The following is a 20,526-nucleotide window of genomic DNA, read 5'->3' on the forward strand; positions in this document are numbered from 1 at the left end:
TATTGGCTGTCTGTACATCAGCATATAGGTGGTTCTTGGCCGCGTTAAGTGGCAAAAGGCACCACACTCTCCCTAAGAGTGACCCAGGCTGACACTGACACTGAATACGGTGAAGAGGTTACACACAATAAATGAATAAATAAGATTGATTGACTGATTTTAAAGGAATTGATCTCCATTAACTCAATTTGTTTTAAATTAGCAGTTCCATTAGCTAGAATACTTAATATCTAACTTGCATGCAGGCCAGCTACTTCAAGTTTATTGAGCATTTTAGATGCAAAGCTCTTCACAGAGTTGGTTTTTAAAATTCTGACTCAGTCACATACTGTACATACTCACATTTAGAAAATGCTCAGCAGGGGTCAGTATTAAGTTCTTCGCATCAGTGACACTGTCCTTTTTCTTGTAATCCGTGTTACACCACGTACTCCTGTGTGCCACAGGCAAACATTTATTCATTCTTTGTAACCGCTTATCCAGTTTAGGATCATGGTGGGTCTGGAGCCTACCTAGAATCACTGGGTGCCGGTCCTTCGCAAGGCAACACATGCACACACTTTTACTCAATTCTATGGATACTTGTGAATGGCCAAACCACATACCAAGGTCCTTGGGAGGAAACCGGAGCACCCAGAGAATACCAACACGGACACAGGGAAAACACATCAAACTCTTCACAGATAGTCATCCAGAGCGGCCCTCGAACCCTCAACTCCAGGACCCTACCTGCTGCTCCACCATTCTCGTTGAAATGCAAAGGTTTAATTGGTGGGTGCTGTTCCAAATTGAATCAGTTGGGAGGTTTAAACGTTTAAGACTGAATTGAGTCGTGAATCACATAAATGGGAGTCAACATGAGATTCCAGTTTGACTAATATGAGTTCCATTCTCTCATTAGCACTACGTTTTAATGAATTACAAATTAGTCTGCTTATTTTTACCAATTGTGAAGTCCGGTTTACCCCCTGAATAATAACAAATACTATATTCACTGTAGATGAAAACCCTGTAGTGACCATTCACTGTGTGTAGTATTAGGTGAGCCCTGTATTTAGGTATGCTTGTTATTATTTCTTCTCTTGGGAAAAGAAATAGAGGCCTTCATCTTTTTTATTAATTTATCTTGTATTGAAAGCTGCAAAGCATGCATGCTATTGTGTTTCAATTTGGGCTCCAAGTGTACAGGGGAGGGGCAGGGGCAGGGATTCTCATTGTGTGATGAATCCTTGTCAAATAGAACCGTGTCTGAGATGAGACAGGCCTCCCCAGGTAATTAAAGAGATCATCAGGCTGTAAGCTGCTCTCATCTCCTTCCTCCTGCCCGCCCCCTTTCCTTTAATCAATCTCCCCGTGCCGTGCAGACGGGATTATTTGCTGCAGCTAATGGCTCTTCCTGCTGCCCGCCGCTACTTGGGAAAACAGAACTGTCATTTCTGTAATTGCGTTCGCGCCTTCAAGATGGATGCCTCCCCGCCATTGCGCCTCCGCAGCTTAATTTCATTTGCATGCGCCCTGCGGTTGCTGCGGGCGGCAGCTGCTGTTCAGTGTAGCCCAGAGCCCGGCTCTGTCTGTTTGGATTAAGAGAAGCTTTGGTGCGTCAAACCAATGCGCCATAACTCACACTGTCCCCAAGAGGACCAGCGGCAGCCCTCAGCCTTCCTGTGGGGTGTTGCGGGTTTGTGCTTGTCTGAAAGTGCATAAGTGTTTTTCCCCCTCAAAAATTTACTAGTGTCAGTGGTGATAATTGCTGAACTAAACTGGCCTCTGCCTTCAATAGAGCCCACTCTTCCCTTCTCATCTCTTTCTCCATTTCTCTCTCCTTACCTGAGCAAGTGCCTGTCCCTTACTTCATGTCCCTTTAGTTTCTGTAGTGAAAAACGGGTCTTGTTTCATCTTGCTAAGTATAGGCTGATAAACTATTACAGTAGTTTAAAGGAGACAGTCACTATTTGTATTAAATAAATAAATAAAAAATATTACCATTTGCTACTTCTCCAGTCTGTTTGTGTTCTGGAAACTGGTCTACTATGATTAAGAAGCCCCAGTGTCAGAAAATGTTTTTTTATTTATTTATTTTTTTTAAAAAGGGTCTCATCCCTGGGCTCTAGCTAGGCTCTCAATGTTTCTCTCTGCTCATGGCAGAGAAACAGCATCTGGAGTATTTTAGACAATGAAGAGATTTCCAAATGAGGATATTGCTCTATTCCTGCGCCATAGGAGCGTAATATTGACTTAATTTTCCTGTTACAGATTGCTTACTGACTCTAAATTCAGAAGACCGCTAACGGCATGAAAGTAAACACAGACTAAACATGCGACAAAACTAAACTACCTGTTTAGTAACAAATGAGTTTTTTGGTATTTCAAACAAATAATTAAAAACTTACAGACAAGTTAGACTTCAGCCATGTGCAAATATTGATCTTAGGATAAGATAAGATCTAATCCTTTATTAGTCTTAAAGTGGGGATATTCAATGCTCATGCTTAACTTCCTTCACTGAGGCTTTGATTAATCTCCCCATTCTCTCTGTCACCTTGGTGCTTCTGCATGTATTCAATCTCTAGTCTGAGTTTGGTGGCTTTAAATGAAGTGTAGTGTTGAGACGTGAGAAAGCATCTTGCCCCACATGCTGTGGTTTCTGGAGCTTGTCTGCTGAGCGCTACAAGGAAGGAAAAGTTTGATTTAGTGCTGCATAGATTCATTCAATAAGGACCTCCAGTTATGTGGGGAAGATATTCACTAAAGGGCTGAGTACCCATGGTGGGGAAAGGGCCTTGAGTGTTTGAAAAATGGACATGGTTTTTACAGACAGTTCTCTTGGGGCTGGTACATGTGTACAAGGTTGGATGACATTTATTATACTGTCTCAACAAGGCAGAGCAGCACAGGACTCCTAGGAATTCAAGCACAGTGGCATTCTTTAAGATTTTTTTTTTGGCCCTTCTATTCTGGTTCACACCCCAATTTTTTCAACTTGTGTGCCATTTGTTTTCCATAAATAAAGTAACTGCAAAAGGATCTGTAAAATATTTCATATAATCTTTATTGTAATGTTGTTGACTTTTGATTACAATAATGCTGAAGATAACTAATGATCCATATTAATATCCAAATCCTTGGCATTGACAAATTTGTAAATTTGATGTATGTATTTATTTATTTTTAATAATTATTTATATATTTCCTCCCCACTGCAAACCATTACAAATACACTGGGTCCATATATTTATTGACATGTTTTTATGAAAGGGGACATCTACGATGTTCTCTGGTTTGTTTACATTCAGAAGCTTGTGTGTTTTTAAGGTGGAACGATATGTTTGAGAGGGGGGAGGGGAAAAAACGACTGTTGTTTGTATGTGGCTGAAATTTAACTTGCCTGTAAGATTTATTCACTGTTTGTATTACCACAGAAACTCATTTGTTACTCGCTTTTTGTATCACTTTCAGTAATGCAGTTAGCCGTCCCACTAATTTGGAGACATACTACCTTAAGTAATCTGAAACTGCAGTAAGTGAATATTACCCACCTAGGGAGCAAAAATGGTGCTTTTATTTTATTTTTTATTATTAAAATAATGAATGTCACCTTTTAAGTGAAATAAGGTGCGCCCATTACTAACACAGATGTTTAACTGTACACACAGTTTGATCAGTCTCCATGCAAGAACATTGGCAATGCAATGAGATGCTCTGGAGCAGCTATGCTTAAGCCTAAGGTCCTTGAATGTAGTGCATTTTGTTATCCAGAAATAATTATCCCATATGATTTCTATGATGAGAATCCATGTAGATCTAGTTTCAGTTTTATAAATTTAATAAATGGTTATGTAGTACTATTCCTAGGAGCAATGGCAGATACTTACATGAAAATGATCGATTACAATATCATTTGAGTGTTTATATAAATGCCTCCACATTAACAGTGTCATGGTATTGATTTAACACAGCTTTTAATACATTTCAAAGCACACTGCCATTGCAATATGATGCAATATTATTGCAATTTTTTTTCTATATTGTGCAGCCCTCCACATAATCTTTTCTTTCCATGTCTTCTGAAGTGCCTGTCAAATCTGTCAGTTGTCTTGCAGGCAGTGGCTGGAATTTATTAAGACAGCGCTGCCTTCTCTGTCCTTGAGTCAGGCTAATTAGCTCATCTTCTGTACCACTTTAACTTGTCTCTTCATAACTCTGATGGTGTGAGTGGCCGTGTTCGCTGGGCCAGAGTAGATTAGTGTGTGTGTGATGGGTTCCTAAGTGCGTCCAAAGAAACACAGCAAATGGAGAAGGATACATTTCACTTTGAAACGTCTAACAACACATAATGAAAGTGCTGTATGTGACATGCAATAGAACAAATTTGTAATTTGTAGTGTATTTACTAGGGTTACACAACAGTAGAAATTATTTATTAGAGCCTTGTTGATTGTGTATGTATTTTGTGTATTAATAATTCTAATAACTTGTTATATATAGTGCTTTTACTAATATATATATATAGGCGCAGCAGGTAGTGTCGCAGTCACACAGCCCCAGGGGCCTGGAGGTTGTGGGTTCGATTCCCGCTCCGGGTGACTGTCTGTGAGGAGTTGGTCTCCCTGTGTCCGCGTCGGTTTCCTCTGGGTGCTCCGGTTTCCTCCCACAGTCCAAAAACACACGTTGGTAGGTGGATTGGCGACTCTAAAGTGTCCGTAGGTGTGAGTGAATGTGTATCTGTGTGTGTGTGTTGCCCTGTTAAGGACTGGCGCCCCCTCCAGGGTGTGTTCCCGCCTTGCGCCCAATGATTCCAGGTAGGCTCTAGACCCACTGCGACCCTGAACTGGATAAGCGGTTACAGATAATGAATGAATATATATATATATAGTATAAGCACTATATAGTAGTGCTTGGATTGCTCAAGTTTGATCTGGTTTGTGTTAATTATTACTTGTTCTCCATTAGTTCTCTTTACACATCTTTTAATGTAATATCATCTTGTCTTCCTGGTAAAGCTAATGTTTGTTAGCCCTGATCCTTTTATTTTAACTATGACAGGACATTGCCCTTTCATCATAAGATTGATTTTGTATTACTTTAACCTCATAATATCAAGCTTTCACAGATGGATTTTTTCCTCAGTGTGGATATTTGTCCATTTTATCCAGCTGTAATCGTAACACTGCATCTTTTGAGTTATATTTATTTTCCCAAACGCTCTTGAAGAATGAACTGTATGGATGTTTGGGACGTTTTATTTTGGGCTGGAGTCAGCGGTTGTTTATGATGAATGCTTCTGTTTATGATAAATGTCATGCTGTATCTTTTTATATCTCTGGTTGTCTTTGTGGTGTACGAGTTCACTCCTTGTTGATGTTCCCAGGCCATAGAGACAGCTCTGGACTGCCTGAAGAGTGCCAACACTGAGCCATATTATAGGAGACAAGCTTGGGAGGTCATCAAGTGCTTTCTGGTGGCCATGACAAGCTTAGAGGACAACAAACACGCCCTTTACCAACTCCTTGCCCACCCCAAGTAAGACCACCAGCACTATATCTGACCCACAACATTTCAACTGTTTAAAAGGCAAAACAAACATCAACTTGTTGTGTAACCTATCACTTGGTTATAATAGGATTTAGGTTTGGCGTTGCAAAATTCAGATATACTCTTCACATTTGATAATTATGGTAAAGCAAGGCAAGTTAATTATAGGGCACCTTTCATACAAAAGCAATTCAAAGTGTTTTACAGAAGAAACAGTTAAATTAAAAGCAAGAATAAAAATCATAAAATTCCAATAAAACAATTAAAATATTGCAGTAAAAAGAAATACATAAAAAGATGGTAGATTTTTATATATATATATATATATATATATATATATATATATAACATTACAATATAAACAGAAATCTAGACTAAATAATAATGTAAAAATAATTCAGCTCCTTCTGTTTCTGTGAAAAGAGCAGCTCAGTAATGTTAAGAAACAACCACTTAACCAGTTTGTTAGCAAACTGTATATTAATGGTGGTGCGTTCCGTTTATTTCAGTATTTAGCATTCGAATAATTGAAAGAAGACTACAGTACTCCAATCCTATGCTCTTGTCACAAGCTAATATGTAAGCAACAAGCTAACTAGTTATAATATTCCAAGTTGTTCAAGTTGTATTTCCACATCCTTAAGGCCTGCAATTAAGATCCACAGAATCAGAATGGGTGTATTAGTTTTAAAGTAATTTTAAACTAAATTTTGGTGACTCCAAGCCTTTGGAATGGTAGGGTTTAAGATGCTTAAATCCCATTAAAGTTAATACCTATTGCACTGGCTGTTACATGCTCTTTCACATTAATGGAGGTATATGTTTTGAGTGGCACTGTACATTCTTAAGGTCCTTCTGAAACATAGCAGTCCTGTTTTTTGAACTTCAAGGCATAAACTGTGTTCCCACCCCCAGTGTGTACTCTGCAAGCAGTTCCTGTAGGCTTCTTGTGGCGTGCCTGCCACTGTCTGCCATGTTAAAAGGGCTAATTACTCAGAGACACTTCTAGTGGCCGCTGTGCTGTGGAAGGGTGGGAGGGTCACATTACCCAGGAATTGATCTCCACGCCGGGGCTAATTGACTTTCTCTCTCTGTCTGTTTACCCCAAAAGCCTGCCGCCCGCGCCCCCGCCAAAGATAATGAAGTGTGTCAGTTATGAAGGGGGGGCAGAGCGGCTGTCGCTGTCAAAAGTCTTGATACATGACGTCCTCTTCCAGCGCGGCAGACTGCGCCGGTCACCATGAAAAGGCATCTTTTCACAAAGCAGAGCGCTCTCTTAATATCGCAAATGCCAGCCCGTATAATGGAGTCCCATTCAAGTGGCAGTGGTATGAATTTGAATTGATCCGCCGCCGCTCCCTCCCCCTTCTAGCTGCCTCCTCCGCTCTGCGTCTCTCCCAAAGCCAAAGTCTTTTAAATAGCGATAATGAAATGGAGCAATCCATCACCGCTGCCGCTGGCATTTGGCATTATAAAACACAAGCTTAAGCGCGGATAAAACAATCACTCCATCATAGTGTCCCTATCAGCTGGGGTAAATAATGAAACATGCAACCAAATGCCAGCCAAACACAAAGCAGAATCCTCTCATAAAGCTCAGCTGTTGGGACGCAGACAGCCTTTTGCGTTGGCTAATCAAGCCGAATTGCTTCATTTGTATATTCAAATCATGGCTCTTGTATAGTGGAAAAGTACATGAAATGTTGATGTGAATGGGGCTTTAAATACTTTTACATTTTCTGCTTTGTAGTTTTACAGAGAAGTGGATCCCCAATGTGATAATTTCCCATCGGTACAAGGCCCAGGACACACCTGCACGCAGGACCTTCGAGCAGGCACTGACAGGAGCCTTCATGTCTGCAGTCATCAAAGACCTGCGGCCCAGTGCCCTGCCATTCGTGGCCAGTCTCATTCGCCATTACACCATGGTTGCTGTGGCTCAGCAGTGTGGTAAGACCTAGCATATTTTATACAGGCTGTAAAGTGAACACCTCAAAGTACTTGCATTTTCAGCATTATAATATGTTATTGCTGGTCTATTATTTCTTTTTTTGGCGGGGGTGAGGTGGGTGTTCTTGTCTTGGACTGTGGGAGGCCAATAGAGTGGTTTGCCAAATACAGGATACAGAAATAAAAAAACTGTGCACATGCTCTGTGTTTGATTTGTGTGTATCATTTGGTATTGGCGGCATTTAAGAAACTGATTTATGTTATGGGAGAAATTAGTAGCAGACTTCCTAAATTGATAGATATGAGCTGATTGGCTGAAAATGTTTCTCTTGTGCAGATTCTGTTCTGAACAAGTTTTTATGGGCAGATAAACTGTAGATCTGTGTTCTACTATGTAATAATAATTTTCACTCTCTTCCTTTTTAAAAAAATGTAAACATTTTTAAATAATTTTTAAAGTTTTTATTTTGAGTTCAGACTCAGTAAAAGGAGTCTAATATGATCAGTGGTTTACCAGTATACTCCTGTATGCACACCGGTCATTGTTTCTGAATACCTACAGTACTGGATATTAGCTGATCCCTCTTATAGCCATGTTAATAAGCGAGCTGAGAGGTTGAATTATGGGACCCCAGGTTTACTTTTGTTTGTTGTGATTTGTAGGGCCTTTCCTACTGCCATGCTACCAACAGAGCAGTCAACCGAGCACAGCGATGTTTCACAGTGAGGAGAACGGCTCTAAAGGAATGGACCCTCTGGTGTTGATTGACGCCATTGCGATCTGCATGGCTTACGAAGAGAAAGAGCTGTGCAAGATTGGAGAAGTGGCACTTGCTGTTATCTTTGACGTTGCTAGCATTATCTTGGGATCCAAGGAGAGGGTGAGACATTCTGGACAAAATACCGTTATGCTGTAAGTATGAGCCATTTAGATGGCAAACATTAAACTTTACTATTTGCTTCTGTCAGGCATGTCAACTGCCCCTCTTCTCCTATATTGTGGAGCGTCTGTGTGCATGCTGCTATGAGCAGGCCTGGTACGCCAAGCTAGGTGGAGTGGTATCCATCAAGTTCCTCATGGAGAGGCTTCCTCTCATCTGGGTTCTACAAAACCAGCTCACCTTTCTCAAGGCTCTGCTTTTCGTCATGATGGACCTCACAGGCGAGGTATGAGCAGTGGTGGATGCAGTAAGATCACAATTTGGTTATGAAATCTGACAACAGACTCAAGTACTGTATTTGAAATAGGTTACCTTTTAACAAAATGTAATCAGATTATGGTGAGCTTTTTAAATATTGATTATTTTTAAGGGGCGCCCAGGGATTCCGGGTAGGCTCTGGACCCACCGCAACCCTGAACCGGATAAGCGGTTACAGGCAATGAATGAATTATTGAATTATGTTGGGATTTTTGTAATGAAGTTTGAATTACAAGTGATGTGTGAGCCTGCTTTTTTGTTAAGGCACCAGCTTTCTTAAAGAAAATATGACCGTAACATTTCGTTCTTTCCTCTGTTGTTTTTCCCCAGGTTTCTAATGGTGCGGTTGCCATGGCAAAGACAACACTGGAGCAGCTGCTTGTGCGATGTGCTACACCGCTGAAGGAAGAAGAGAAGTCAGACGAGTTGCAGGCTGCTCAGGACAAGTCCTTCCGCATGGTGACCCACGACTTGGTGCGAGAGGTCACTTCCCCTAACTCCACAGTGAGAAAACAGGCCATGCACTCCCTGCAGGTGCTCGCTCAGGTCACTGGCAAGAGTGTCACCATCATCATGGAGCCGCACAAAGAGGTGTCCACTTTGTCTTATGTTCAGACCACTGATGTGCATGGACAAAAATGCTGAAGAGATGCTTTCAAATAGTTTTTACTGTTCATTCTTTAAACTTAAAAAGTCCTGAATTATTTTCTCTCAGGTATTGCAGGACATGGTTCCCCCTAAGAAACACCTCCTTCGCCACCAGCCTGCAAATGCACAGATCGGTCTGATGGAGGGTAACACTTTCTGCACTACCCTGCAGCCACGGCTTTTCACCATGGACCTTAGTGTAGTCGAACACAAAGTCTTCTACACTGAGGTAAGAATTTATTTTTATTATTATTATTTTTTTAATTATAAATTAAAGTCAAATATAATTAGCACAAAAACTTTGTTTAAACATTGTCAAAGTGTATCATTCCCTACACAATATATAATCCATGGAAGCCTAGCTGCAGAAATGTTTTGATTTTGAATCATTCATGTTCAAATATATGCTTTTTCATACATACAAAGCAGCAGCTGTAATTAGGAGCTGTAATTAGTTGTACATAGTACGTTTGATTAAAAGACCTGTCTCATTTTAGTGTTTCATATTTTCTTACTTAAATTATTATTTTTTTGTTTGTTTTTGTTTGAGCGTTTGATTTCATTATTGGGATTTGTAGCCAAGTCTACTAAGTTTGTCAAGTCTGTTGCTTGTGCAGTTCGTCATTAGGGGCAGAAAACTAAGAGCAGCTGTGAAAGAGTTATCAGAAGCAACTGAAAGGTCTAGTCAGTGTTATAAGATAGAGCGTGGATAAGAAGAGCACAGGATAGTTTAGAAAATACACTGTAGAGATGGAGTGGCTGAGGTGTGTTTTATGTACATGGAGGATACGGCAGGTGAGTGGCATGCTGTGTGTGTTTTTGTGGTTGTTGGTGATGTAGCATGTTATACTCACATGGAACTGGTGGCACTGAGTATGCATTAACAGTGCTAGTGGGGCTAGGTACAGCCTTAGTCACCAGGGAGGCCAGTGTAGATTTACGGTTGTTTATGGTTAAGGGAATGGTAGGACTGTAAAGCTAGCTTGTAGAATGGTGGGTCTGGTATACCAGACTTCACTGTTGAGTCTTTTGGAGGTGTCATGGGCTTAATGGGCTCAGAAAGCCGCTAGTGTAGCTTTAATGGATTGGCATAGGACATTTTACACCTTATCCTGCATATATTTACAATTACATTTTGTTTTGTTGATGACTGCATCTGTACTGCTTTGTAATTTGCCATGCCTTTGACCTTTTGAACTTCAGTTTTTGTTATTTAGTTGCAATTAACTTCTACTCAGTAAATTAGTTGTTTAAGCTGCTACCTTGGGAATGTACTTTAACATATTTATGTTATTATTTTACCCAAGTAACAGTACTTTTACTTGAGTATCAATGTAGTATTTTTCACCTTTTTGGATTCTTGACCATCTTGTGTTTTCTCTTCGGTATTTTTATTTTTTTGTAGTTATTGAATCTGTGTGAAGCTGAGGATGCTGCCTTGATGAAGCTTCCCTGCTACAAGAGCCTACCCTCTCTGGTGCCATTACGCATTGCTGCACTAAGTGAGTCACATTCAGTGTGCATTAAGAACTAAAGGAATTAAGCTAATAACATTTTATAGAAATAAAAATCTGTTGTTCAATTCAGAATGCCTGATATGTGTCAGACAGAGCTTGGTAGAAGTTGTGAGTAATCTGTGGAAATGAGTATATTCTACCACCCCACTGACCACTTTTCCTCTGGGTGTGTGCGCAGACGCCCTAGCGGCCTGCAACTACCTGCCCCAGTCCAGAGAGAAGATCATTGCAGCGCTCTTCAAGGCCCTCAATTCCACCAACAGTGAGCTGCAGGAGGCTGGGGAGGCCTGCATGAGAAAGGTCAGTATTCTCTCTTTCGCTCTCCTTTCATTCCTGTCTCCCTCCCTTTCCCCCTGCCCTGCTGCCACTAATGAGTTCTGCCAGGAACAATCAATACAGGATGGAGTGAGGCAGGCGGAGAGGAAAATGAATGTGGCTGTGATGCATCATCTCACCGCGGAAGGCCAGCCTGGGCATTATTAGAGTGGCCTTTCCACTGCTAATGGAGATACACTGGGCTTTGAGTTTTTCTGCACCCCCACTGTTGACAGGATAAGACTGAAAGTTGGTGCATTTTGTTTGGACCACTGCGTAAAATCCTGTTTCTTCACATTTGAGCAGTCTAGGGAAAGATGTATTTAATTATCATGATGTATATGTTGTTTTAATTTCACAAAACAACATAAATGACTCTGTGTTATTAAAGCAATTAAATGACCACTCTCATTAAACACCAGAAGATTTAATAATTCCAGATGTGTCTAAACTAATTTTGCAAGGACAAAGTACCCAACAGTTTCAAGAATTCAGTTCTACCCTCAACAGACCTGATCTGCATCTTCAGCACATTTGTCAAGCTCTTGGGGAGAATAGCTTTGTTAATTGTCAGTAATTGTGTTCCAAAGCCTATATTGCAGCCTCAAAAGGACAGGTCTTCTGTTGACTCATCAGTAGGAGCTTGTGTGATGACATCATTGTAGAATTTCTGCCTCTTGTGGTTGAGACATAAAACAGAAATGTGAGATTTGCCCTTAATAACTCCAAAATCCAACAAATTCCAATCTCGAGGCTATGGTTCTCATCGAGTGGTTAATGTTTTACTGTATTTAGGCTATGAGGGCTATTTACACATTATAAGCAATTGAAACAGATACCTCCCATTCATTTCTGGTGTGTGACAGTGGCAGTGTGGTGTTTTCCATTTATTTATTTTTTGAGCTCATGTGTATAAATAGAGGTGTTGAGCATTTGGTTGCTGTTTTGTCATTCCAAGGGTTCACAGGCAGGAGGTGAATGTGTGAATGATTTGTTAGAGCTGAGACCTGTTCTTTGTTCTGCTCATCATTACAGCGACCAAACCAAAATGTGTTTGAACTGCTTTCGATTCACAGCACTAATACGCTTATCCTGATAATAATAAAATATTACAAATTTCACTGCTGATGTAATTTTTATAAACAATATGTTTAGTTCTAAGAGAAATCAACCTTGAGGGTTTTTTTCTCCCCTTGATAAAACCACTCAAAGATCATAATAAACTTTTAATGTAGTGTTGTTTTTTTTAAAGGTCTTAATCTTAGCCTAAAGTACCTTATGTGTAGCTGTGTTTAGATATTATTTACTAAATATTCATTCATTTATTTTGTCCTTTTGTCTTCAGTTCTTGGAGGGGGCCACTATTGAAGTGGATCAGATTCACACTCACATGCGACCTCTGCTGATGATGCTGGGAGACTATCGCAGCCTAACCTTGAACGTTGTCAACAGACTCACTTCCGTTACTCGCCTTTTCCCAAACTCCTTCAACGACAAGTTCTGTGACCAGATGATGGTGAGATAGATGGGCTCGTATTGATGTGGAACACTGTAATGTATCTATAGCAGCAGTTTTCAGAGTTTTGTTGTTTGGGAATAGAAAATACTGCTGCCTATATTTCGAGATGCACTTATCTGTTGTACCTATCACTAGTGTATAGTATGTATTAAAGACTGCATATATTCAAGTCTTTACCTCAGCATTTAAAACAAGAGAATGTAGTTTTTGCCCCTAGTTTTCTTCTGTTTTAGTCTTTTCCTTAATTTGTTTAGCTTAATTTGGCAAATGTTTCTGAACATCCACCCCCCTCTTTATTGTTTAGCACAAAGTATATCTAACATGTTTTTATGTTTATAGATATGATGCCCATCAAATCATGATTCAAGCAGAAACAGTTTTATGACCTATCATGAATATATCTTCCATTTATAGGCGTTTCATGAAAATGTCTCTATATTTACTGCTTTGCTTTAGTGATGCAAAGTGATATAATTTTTAGCAGTGCATAGTTATAGACATAACAGACTTGTCAAGAGCGTTTGTGTGTATATGTATGTGTATATATACATTTTTTTTTCCTTCAGCAACACTTGAGAAAATGGATGGAGGTGGTGGTGCTCACTCATAAAGGAGGCCAGCGAAGCGATGGCAGCGTAAGTGTGTCCTTGTTTCCTTGGATACAGGCCTTGTCCTTGCTCCAGCTGAGGTTCACCAGGCCTCAGTAAGCTAGAGACAATGATGTTCTTAGCTGTGACCTTTCTTAATTAATTTCTAAATTAACCCCCTCCCCCCAAAAATTCTGTTGGGTAAAACATCAGGCTTTTCATACAGGTAGTTATTCTTCATATTGTGGAGATTTTTTTTAAAACTTGCACTCTGTTGTGGAGCTCTGTTCCTGCAGTCCTCTGTGTAATGAGCAGGTGATTAGAGGCCTGAGGTGTATGGACTGTATGAGCCTTACCAGTGCACCCTGCTCTCACTCAGGAGGTGCAAGTGGCCATATTACAATCAATGATTAATTAGGTGCCAGCCTCCCTGGGGCCGGTTTGGTAACAAGCCTCTGGGCGCCAGGTTCTTGTTATCTCACAGGCAGATAACCTTGTAAAGGAAATAGAAGGTGAAAGGAGGAGGTCTGCTGTTTCTCACATCTCGCCAAAAAACAACAACAACAACAAAAAAAAAGCCATAGCTAACCCTAGCTTCACTTTTTCACCAGCTTTTTCTAAACATATTGTAATTAAATGCAAATTGACTCTCTGTTCCTGCAACTTAAAATACACCTGCTGTAAAACAGGATTAGGTTAGGTCATGTGGGGGCACAGGGAGGAGCTTGGATATTGAGCCCTGCAAAGAAAAGAAAAGATCCTGCATTTTTCCTGTTTTGTAGGCTTGGATAATAGGTAGTGAAGCTAAATATTGTGTTCTATAATGTGAAACGATCCTTAATGTTTAAACTACATTTTGCTGTGTCTTCATACTTTGCCTCTATCACAGCACCTTAAAATCTGTGTGATTTCTTTTGTGATGACATGAAACAATGCCCTCCACTCTTTAATGTAACAGCTGCCTCTCATCATGACTCGTTGATTTTCAGAGTGAGAATAAGCTATTAATTCTTAACTTTACTGTGCAAATTCTGTGCATTAGCGTTATTTTGCCCAAGCCACATTTTATGTTCTATATTAAATTAGCAAATCAGCAGCTATTGTGCTTTAAAAAGTTTGCCATCTATAGAGGATTAACTTGTTGATACTTAGGAAACATATGTAACTTCCAAACATTATAGTGAAACTTAATGGTATACACACTACAGAAGACTTAAGAACATGACTATTTGTAATCAGAGCGTGTGTATTCTGGCTCATTGTGGCACTTGTGGGTCTTTGTTTGCTGTTTGTTCAAGAGGAAAGTTTCTGCTTTGTCGTTGTAGAAGAAAAAATAAATTCTTTTGTTTATGTTCTGAAGGTGAGAGAGAGGAGGACTCGATTGGTTTCTTTTGTTTTTCAACAAAAAATGCAGACACCCCACAGTCCCACTCTCTCTCTCATTTTCTCCATGTCCTTCACCACTCACACACTCACTCTCGCACTGTTCTTGACTCTAGGTTCAATCTGCTTTCCCTTTTCTTTCTCTTTCTGTCTCTCACACTCACTAATTGTTGTCCACTCCTCTGCTGTCACTCACTGCTTTGCTGATTGTGTTCGTTGTCTCTCGCTCCGGTGCAGCCTGCCGTGGAGGGTGTGGAGGTGAGATGGTGCTGTGTTGGGAGGCCCTCCTCGGCCCCTTCCCTTCCCGGCCCTGTGCTTGTGGTTCTTTCTCTCTCTCTCTCTCTCTATCCCTGTGCTGGTGAAGTGCTCTGTAACTGTGCCTGTGTTCTTCTTTGGTGTTGTGTTTGACCTCCCAAGTTTCACTTTGGTCCTCAGCTGGCCACCCTCAAGTCTGCCATGGTACACCCTGGACTAAATATATGTGTGTGTTTGTGAAGGCTGACTATCAAATAGCCCATTGTATTAAATTGGGACCATTTTTTATTTATTATTATTGTTAGGGTTTCTAGCACTACACTGCTAGTATTATTACTATTATTATTATATTATATTATTTTTGATAGATGTCAAAATAAAAAATAATCAAGAATTTTAGAGTAACATTCAGTTTATCTTGTGTTTTAGGTGTAGGTTGGTTAAGTTTCTTGAATTGCAGGCTGTAACTAAAGCATTGAAATAAAAATTCCCCATTACTGCCCTGTAGAGGATTTTCCCCCCATCTTTCTCTGTGTATAGTAGTGTGCCATATTTACCACGTTAAAAATTGCATTCACTTTTTTATTAAAAAAATATGTCCCAGTTTTAGGATCTCATTAAATCTAAAATAAAAACAACAAACCTCTTGTCTGTATCTCCCCATTCTGTACCTGAAATGTTTTTGCTCTTAGTTTTGTATTGTTCAGCGTGTACTCCAGCCCCCTGTAGGTTGAGTTGTCAGTTAATGACAGAGCAACATCTTCCTTCTCCATCCTTTCTTTCAGGAAATGAAAATCTGCTCAGCCATCATAAACCTCTTCCACCTCATCCCTGCTGCTCCACAGACTCTGGTCAAACCCCTGCTGGAAGTGGTCATGAAGACTGAAAGAGCCATGCTTATCGAGGTACAGGTTTATTTTTTTCCTTTACAGTTTTTAACTTTACAGTTCCTCTCTTCTTTACATAAAGCTATTGTCTCAAGTTTTTGTGCAGGATACATTTCAGTCAGAATGTGACTTATGTGTATATTTGTGTGTGTTGTCTAGGCGGGGAGTCCCTTCCGAGAGCCTCTCATCAAGTTCTTAACCCGCCATCCGTCTCAGACTGTTGAACTGTTCATGATGGAGGCGACTCTGAATGACCCACAGTGGAGCCGCATGTTCATGGTAAAGTCTTACTCTACAAAAGTTTAAATATGCTAGAGAGAGGATGGGTTTTTCCTGAATTTCAAGAAAACGGGTGCACACTGTGTATACTAGTCCTTTGCCTATTTTGTTCTGGCCAAATATTTAACTGGTGATTATTCTACATGGCAGAGTTTCTTGAAGCACAAAGACGCCAAGCCTCTTCGGGATGTTTTGGCCTCAAACCCAAGCCGTTTTGTCCCGCTGCTAGTTCCTGCAGGCACTGCAGCCACGGTACGGCCCGGGTCCCCTTCCACCAGCACCGCCCGACTTGACCTTCAGTTCCAGGCAATTAAGGTAAATACATTTTTAATGCAATTTTCTCTTCATTCTGTAGGGTATACAGTAAATGAATTTCCTTTTCTGTGGACAGAGTAGTGTACTAACACTGCTGCCATCTTCACAGAGCATTTTATTACATATGCTGATTACAAAATCACACTATACTTCATAGGAGACTTGTTTTCTTATTATGTCATTTGAATATCTTCAACAACATTTTCTGAAAAGCCTAGACTTAAAAATATTAATGACTTGGGTAAAAAACAATGAACAATTGATTATCCTCATGATGTTAAGCATTGTGCTTTTGCCATATATTAAAATACACAAATCAACCATAATATTATTACCACCACCATATTATTATTCACTCACTGTCAACTGAGACACATCCATCTTGTAGAAGTCAGAGGCAATAGCTCATCTGTTGCTGCACAGTGTGTGTCAGTTGTCCTCTAGTCCATCAGTGGTCTGTAGACGATATTTGGTTGGTGGTAGTTGAGAGTTTTAAAAACTCCTGCAGAACTGTTGTCTGATCCGCTTATATCAGCTCAACACTCACTAACACACCAACACCACGTCAGTGTCACTGCAGCACTGAGAATGACCTGCCACCGAATCGTTCCTGTTAGGTGATGGTCATGTGGTTTTCCTGACGATTGAACAACAGTGTTAAAGGGGCAAAGAAAGAAGGCATAACAATAGATGGACTACAATTTTTTTAACTGTGCAACTACAAAGTGCTCCTGTATGTTCAGTGAAGCTGAGTGTAGAAACAAGGATGTGGTCATAATGTTTTTGTTGATCAGTGTATACAGTATATGTAGTCTTATTTATTTATTTTATTTTATTTAATATTTTTTTAAATTGCAGATCATAAGTATTATAGTAAAGAATGATGAAGGATGGCTGGCTGGCCAGCACTCTTTAGTCAGCCAGCTCAGGCGTGTATGGGTCAGTGAGGCCTTCCAGGAACGCCACCGCAAAGACAACATGGCTGCCACCAACTGGAAGGAGCCTAAACTACTGGCTTACTGCCTTCTCAGCTATTGCAAGTATGTGATGGGAGTTTTTAATTTTCTCTAAATCAGTGGTTATACAGAAAATATAGGAAACGATTTTCTGTTCAAAACTAACAAAAGGTTGTTTTTTCTACAGACGTAATTACTCAGAGATTGAGCTGCTCTTCCAGCTGTTGCGAGCCTTCACTGGTCGCTTTCTCTGCAACATGACCTTCTTGAAGGAGTACATGGAGGAAGAAATCCCCAAGAACTACAGCATTAACAACAAACGAGGCCTCTTCTTTCGCTTTGTAGAGTTCAACGATCCGCACTTCAATGACGAGCTCAAAGCCAAGGTGAGATGCAAGGAGCATAGCCATATCCACACTAATTATGGTTGCCTTTGATCGCTGTTGTTGAAGTGGTATGAGAAGGAATCCTGACAGGTTCCTGAATGATGCTGGGCATGGTGTATAATGATCATACGAGTGGAATCAAATCTGAGCTTTATAAGGTTTGGGAGTTAGAATTGTGACAAGCCTCCAGAGTGATAGGACCAAAAAAATGACTGAAATTTAAAAAAATGTGATAAGACTGAAATGATATAAAATATTTATTAGGATATATTTTTCTATACTTGGTAATATTGATATTTGTTATATACATACATCGCTGTCATTGATTCGCAATGGTTGGCTGCACGGAAGAGTCAGATGTTCACCATACTCATGGTGCTCTATGGGAATAGATAAACTGACTGAGCGTCCCAATCTCTTGTCAGCAGACGCACACACAAACCCCCCTATGGGCAATTTAGAGAGACGATCAACCCAATGTGCATGTCTTTGTGGGCGGAAACCGGAGTACCTGGAGGAAACCCACACAAGCACAGGGAGAATATGCACACTCCATTTATCATTGATTGTATTAAGAGGGTAGAACTCTACTAAAAAAAGTGCCCTTGTTATATATAAATAAATATATATAATAAATACAAATATATATATATATATATTTTTCCCCCTCCCTCTATCATTAGAAGAGAAAAGAACGTATTGGACATTAAAAAATTTTTTTTACTGATTTACTGAACCTGCGGATTCGTAAACACATTAGACCTGGAGATCTAGCAAATGGGGATGAAACATCCTCGGAATCATATAAAAAGTGTTTTTTGATTAAAATTTAAACGTTGCCTTTAATTTCATTGCGTAGTTGCTACAGAAAGAAGCTCTCGCATGTAGCTTGACTTTGCTGTGACCCTTTTCCTCTGTTAGCTGGGAGTTCTTGGAGGGTGTGACTGATTATGTGACATGGGCCACCATTTCTGTGCTCCACGGTCAACATCACAAACACCAACCCAGTGCTTAATTACAGCAGAGAGGGCCTCTGCCGTCACGCTCTTCCAGCATTGGGTGTCTAATCCAGCACGTGAGCTAGCCATGCTGAATATGTATGAGCGATAGCAAACTGCTACGGCTGACACACTCTGTTCACCTCTCAAAGGCACCGCGTCTCCACCACGCACCAAGCCACAGCTCTCGGAGGAGCGCTAATGAATATTTATCCACAGATTACTTTAATGGCCATCGCTCATGAGCCTCCAGCTCAACCTTAATCAGCTTTGACGAGGTTGGGGCATAATCAGGAGGCAAAATGGAATAGTGCAGCGGCTACAACTAGGGGAGGAGATGTGGTTCACATTGAGGGTTTTGATTTAGTGAGTATGGTTGTCAAATGAGCAGCGCCCCAGCAGCCTATTTCAATGTCAAATTTTATGCATGTGCATAAACACTTAATTTGTTTGGAGTCACGTGTCCTTTTATCCTTTTTTATTACATATGTGCAGATTCTTTTAGTAATAATAATTATTAATCATATATTAATCAAATATTAATCATTTTTATTATTATTTAATTTCAAAATTACTTTCAAAAAACAGTTCATAGCACCCTGTTCAACATTTTCTTCAAATTATTTGAAACCTGTAAAGTTCCTTTGGTGTCATTTTGTGCATTAATATAAAACCTGTATTTATACATTTACTTTTTAAGGGAAAGTTTCATGGACACATGGGATATTTAAATAATTTGCATTTAGTTCTCCTACAAATTACAGGTGGGGGGAAATTACTCAGAATTCTGGCAACTTCCCCATCACCTTTTTTGAGGCTCTGCATAAGCAAACTTCTCTGGCTGTTCGTCAGAGCAGACCATCTGTATCCAAAGCACTGCTGGTAAAAGTGCAAACGGAGATGTGTCTCTCTCCATCCCTCCCCCCCACCAACCCCAACAAGCGGGCACAGCTGCATGTTTTAACATAATGCGTGTTTTGGGTGTTGATCTCGGCAGGGTTTGAGGGGAAGGTGGTGAGGATGGGTCTCTCTCTCTCTCTCTCTCTCTCTCTCTCTCTCTCTCTCTCTCTGTGTTTAGGGCCTGTGTGCTTTTGTAATAGATAGTGTGTAATGGAGTCTGCGCTGCTCCATCAGTCACGCTAACGGTGGAGGAGCTCATTAGGGCGTCGGATAATGAAGGCGCACCTGCAGCCCCGCGGCCTGGCTGATACCAGCACTATACACATCGTCATTTATTTTACACATGCGTAAACAACAAAAACGCAGCCGCCATCGTCAGACAGCCCAGCACAGCACGGTGAGGCTTCCTCTCGCCTGGAAACACAGAGCTGGTCTTGTCCACTGTTCAGAAGTAGCTCAGAAAGAGCCGAGACATGATTATCGATCACTCTCTGTAATGTCATGTTTTTCCTCTCAGGTGATGCTGCCAGATGCCTATTTGTGAAGGCATAATTAGGTATCGCTGCAACAAGTCTAAACATAAAATGAGTTCCATTGGGAATGTTCTCAGCATTAAACTTTTTAGTAGGCAACATGGCAAAATTCACAGCATTTTAAGCCAGTAATAACCTGTTTATGAAAGTAAAGGAGGAAAAGGTAATAAGTAAAAATAAATACAATAACATGACAGCCAGTCAGCTATTTATTGGGCCGTTTATGCATAGCATGTTCCATAGTTAAGGGCTTTTAAAATACATTCGACAATGCAGATTGAGGAAAGGTAGTAGCTGGCATAGGAATGCCACGCCTTAACTTGAATGCTGCAGTTTACCTAAGGGTGGTTTCCCAGACAGGGATTAA

General features: G+C 40.3%; 1 protein-coding gene across 3 annotated transcripts in view; it reads left to right on the top strand.

The window, feature by feature from the left end:
* trrap (transformation/transcription domain-associated protein) overlaps positions 1-20,526 on the top strand; it is a 109,620-nt gene that overhangs the window by 18,847 nt on the left and 70,247 nt on the right. For all 3 annotated transcript variants that reach the window (XM_066663185.1, XM_066663186.1, XM_066663187.1), the window contains exons 22-36: positions 5,369-5,520; positions 7,283-7,482; positions 8,146-8,363; positions 8,452-8,649; positions 9,012-9,272; positions 9,397-9,558; positions 10,735-10,831; positions 11,025-11,146; positions 12,507-12,677; positions 13,247-13,315; positions 15,691-15,810; positions 15,952-16,071; positions 16,222-16,386; positions 17,245-17,426; positions 17,530-17,728. In XM_066663185.1, coding sequence (XP_066519282.1) covers positions 5,369-5,520; positions 7,283-7,482; positions 8,146-8,363; positions 8,452-8,649; positions 9,012-9,272; positions 9,397-9,558; positions 10,735-10,831; positions 11,025-11,146; positions 12,507-12,677; positions 13,247-13,315; positions 15,691-15,810; positions 15,952-16,071; positions 16,222-16,386; positions 17,245-17,426; positions 17,530-17,728 — 2,436 coding nt within the window. The remainder of the gene's footprint in view (positions 1-5,368; positions 5,521-7,282; positions 7,483-8,145; positions 8,364-8,451; positions 8,650-9,011; positions 9,273-9,396; positions 9,559-10,734; positions 10,832-11,024; positions 11,147-12,506; positions 12,678-13,246; positions 13,316-15,690; positions 15,811-15,951; positions 16,072-16,221; positions 16,387-17,244; positions 17,427-17,529; positions 17,729-20,526) is intronic.

Source organism: Hoplias malabaricus, chromosome 3 (assembly GCF_029633855.1).
Source record: "Hoplias malabaricus isolate fHopMal1 chromosome 3, fHopMal1.hap1, whole genome shotgun sequence".
NCBI lineage: Eukaryota > Metazoa > Chordata > Actinopteri > Characiformes > Erythrinidae > Hoplias > Hoplias malabaricus.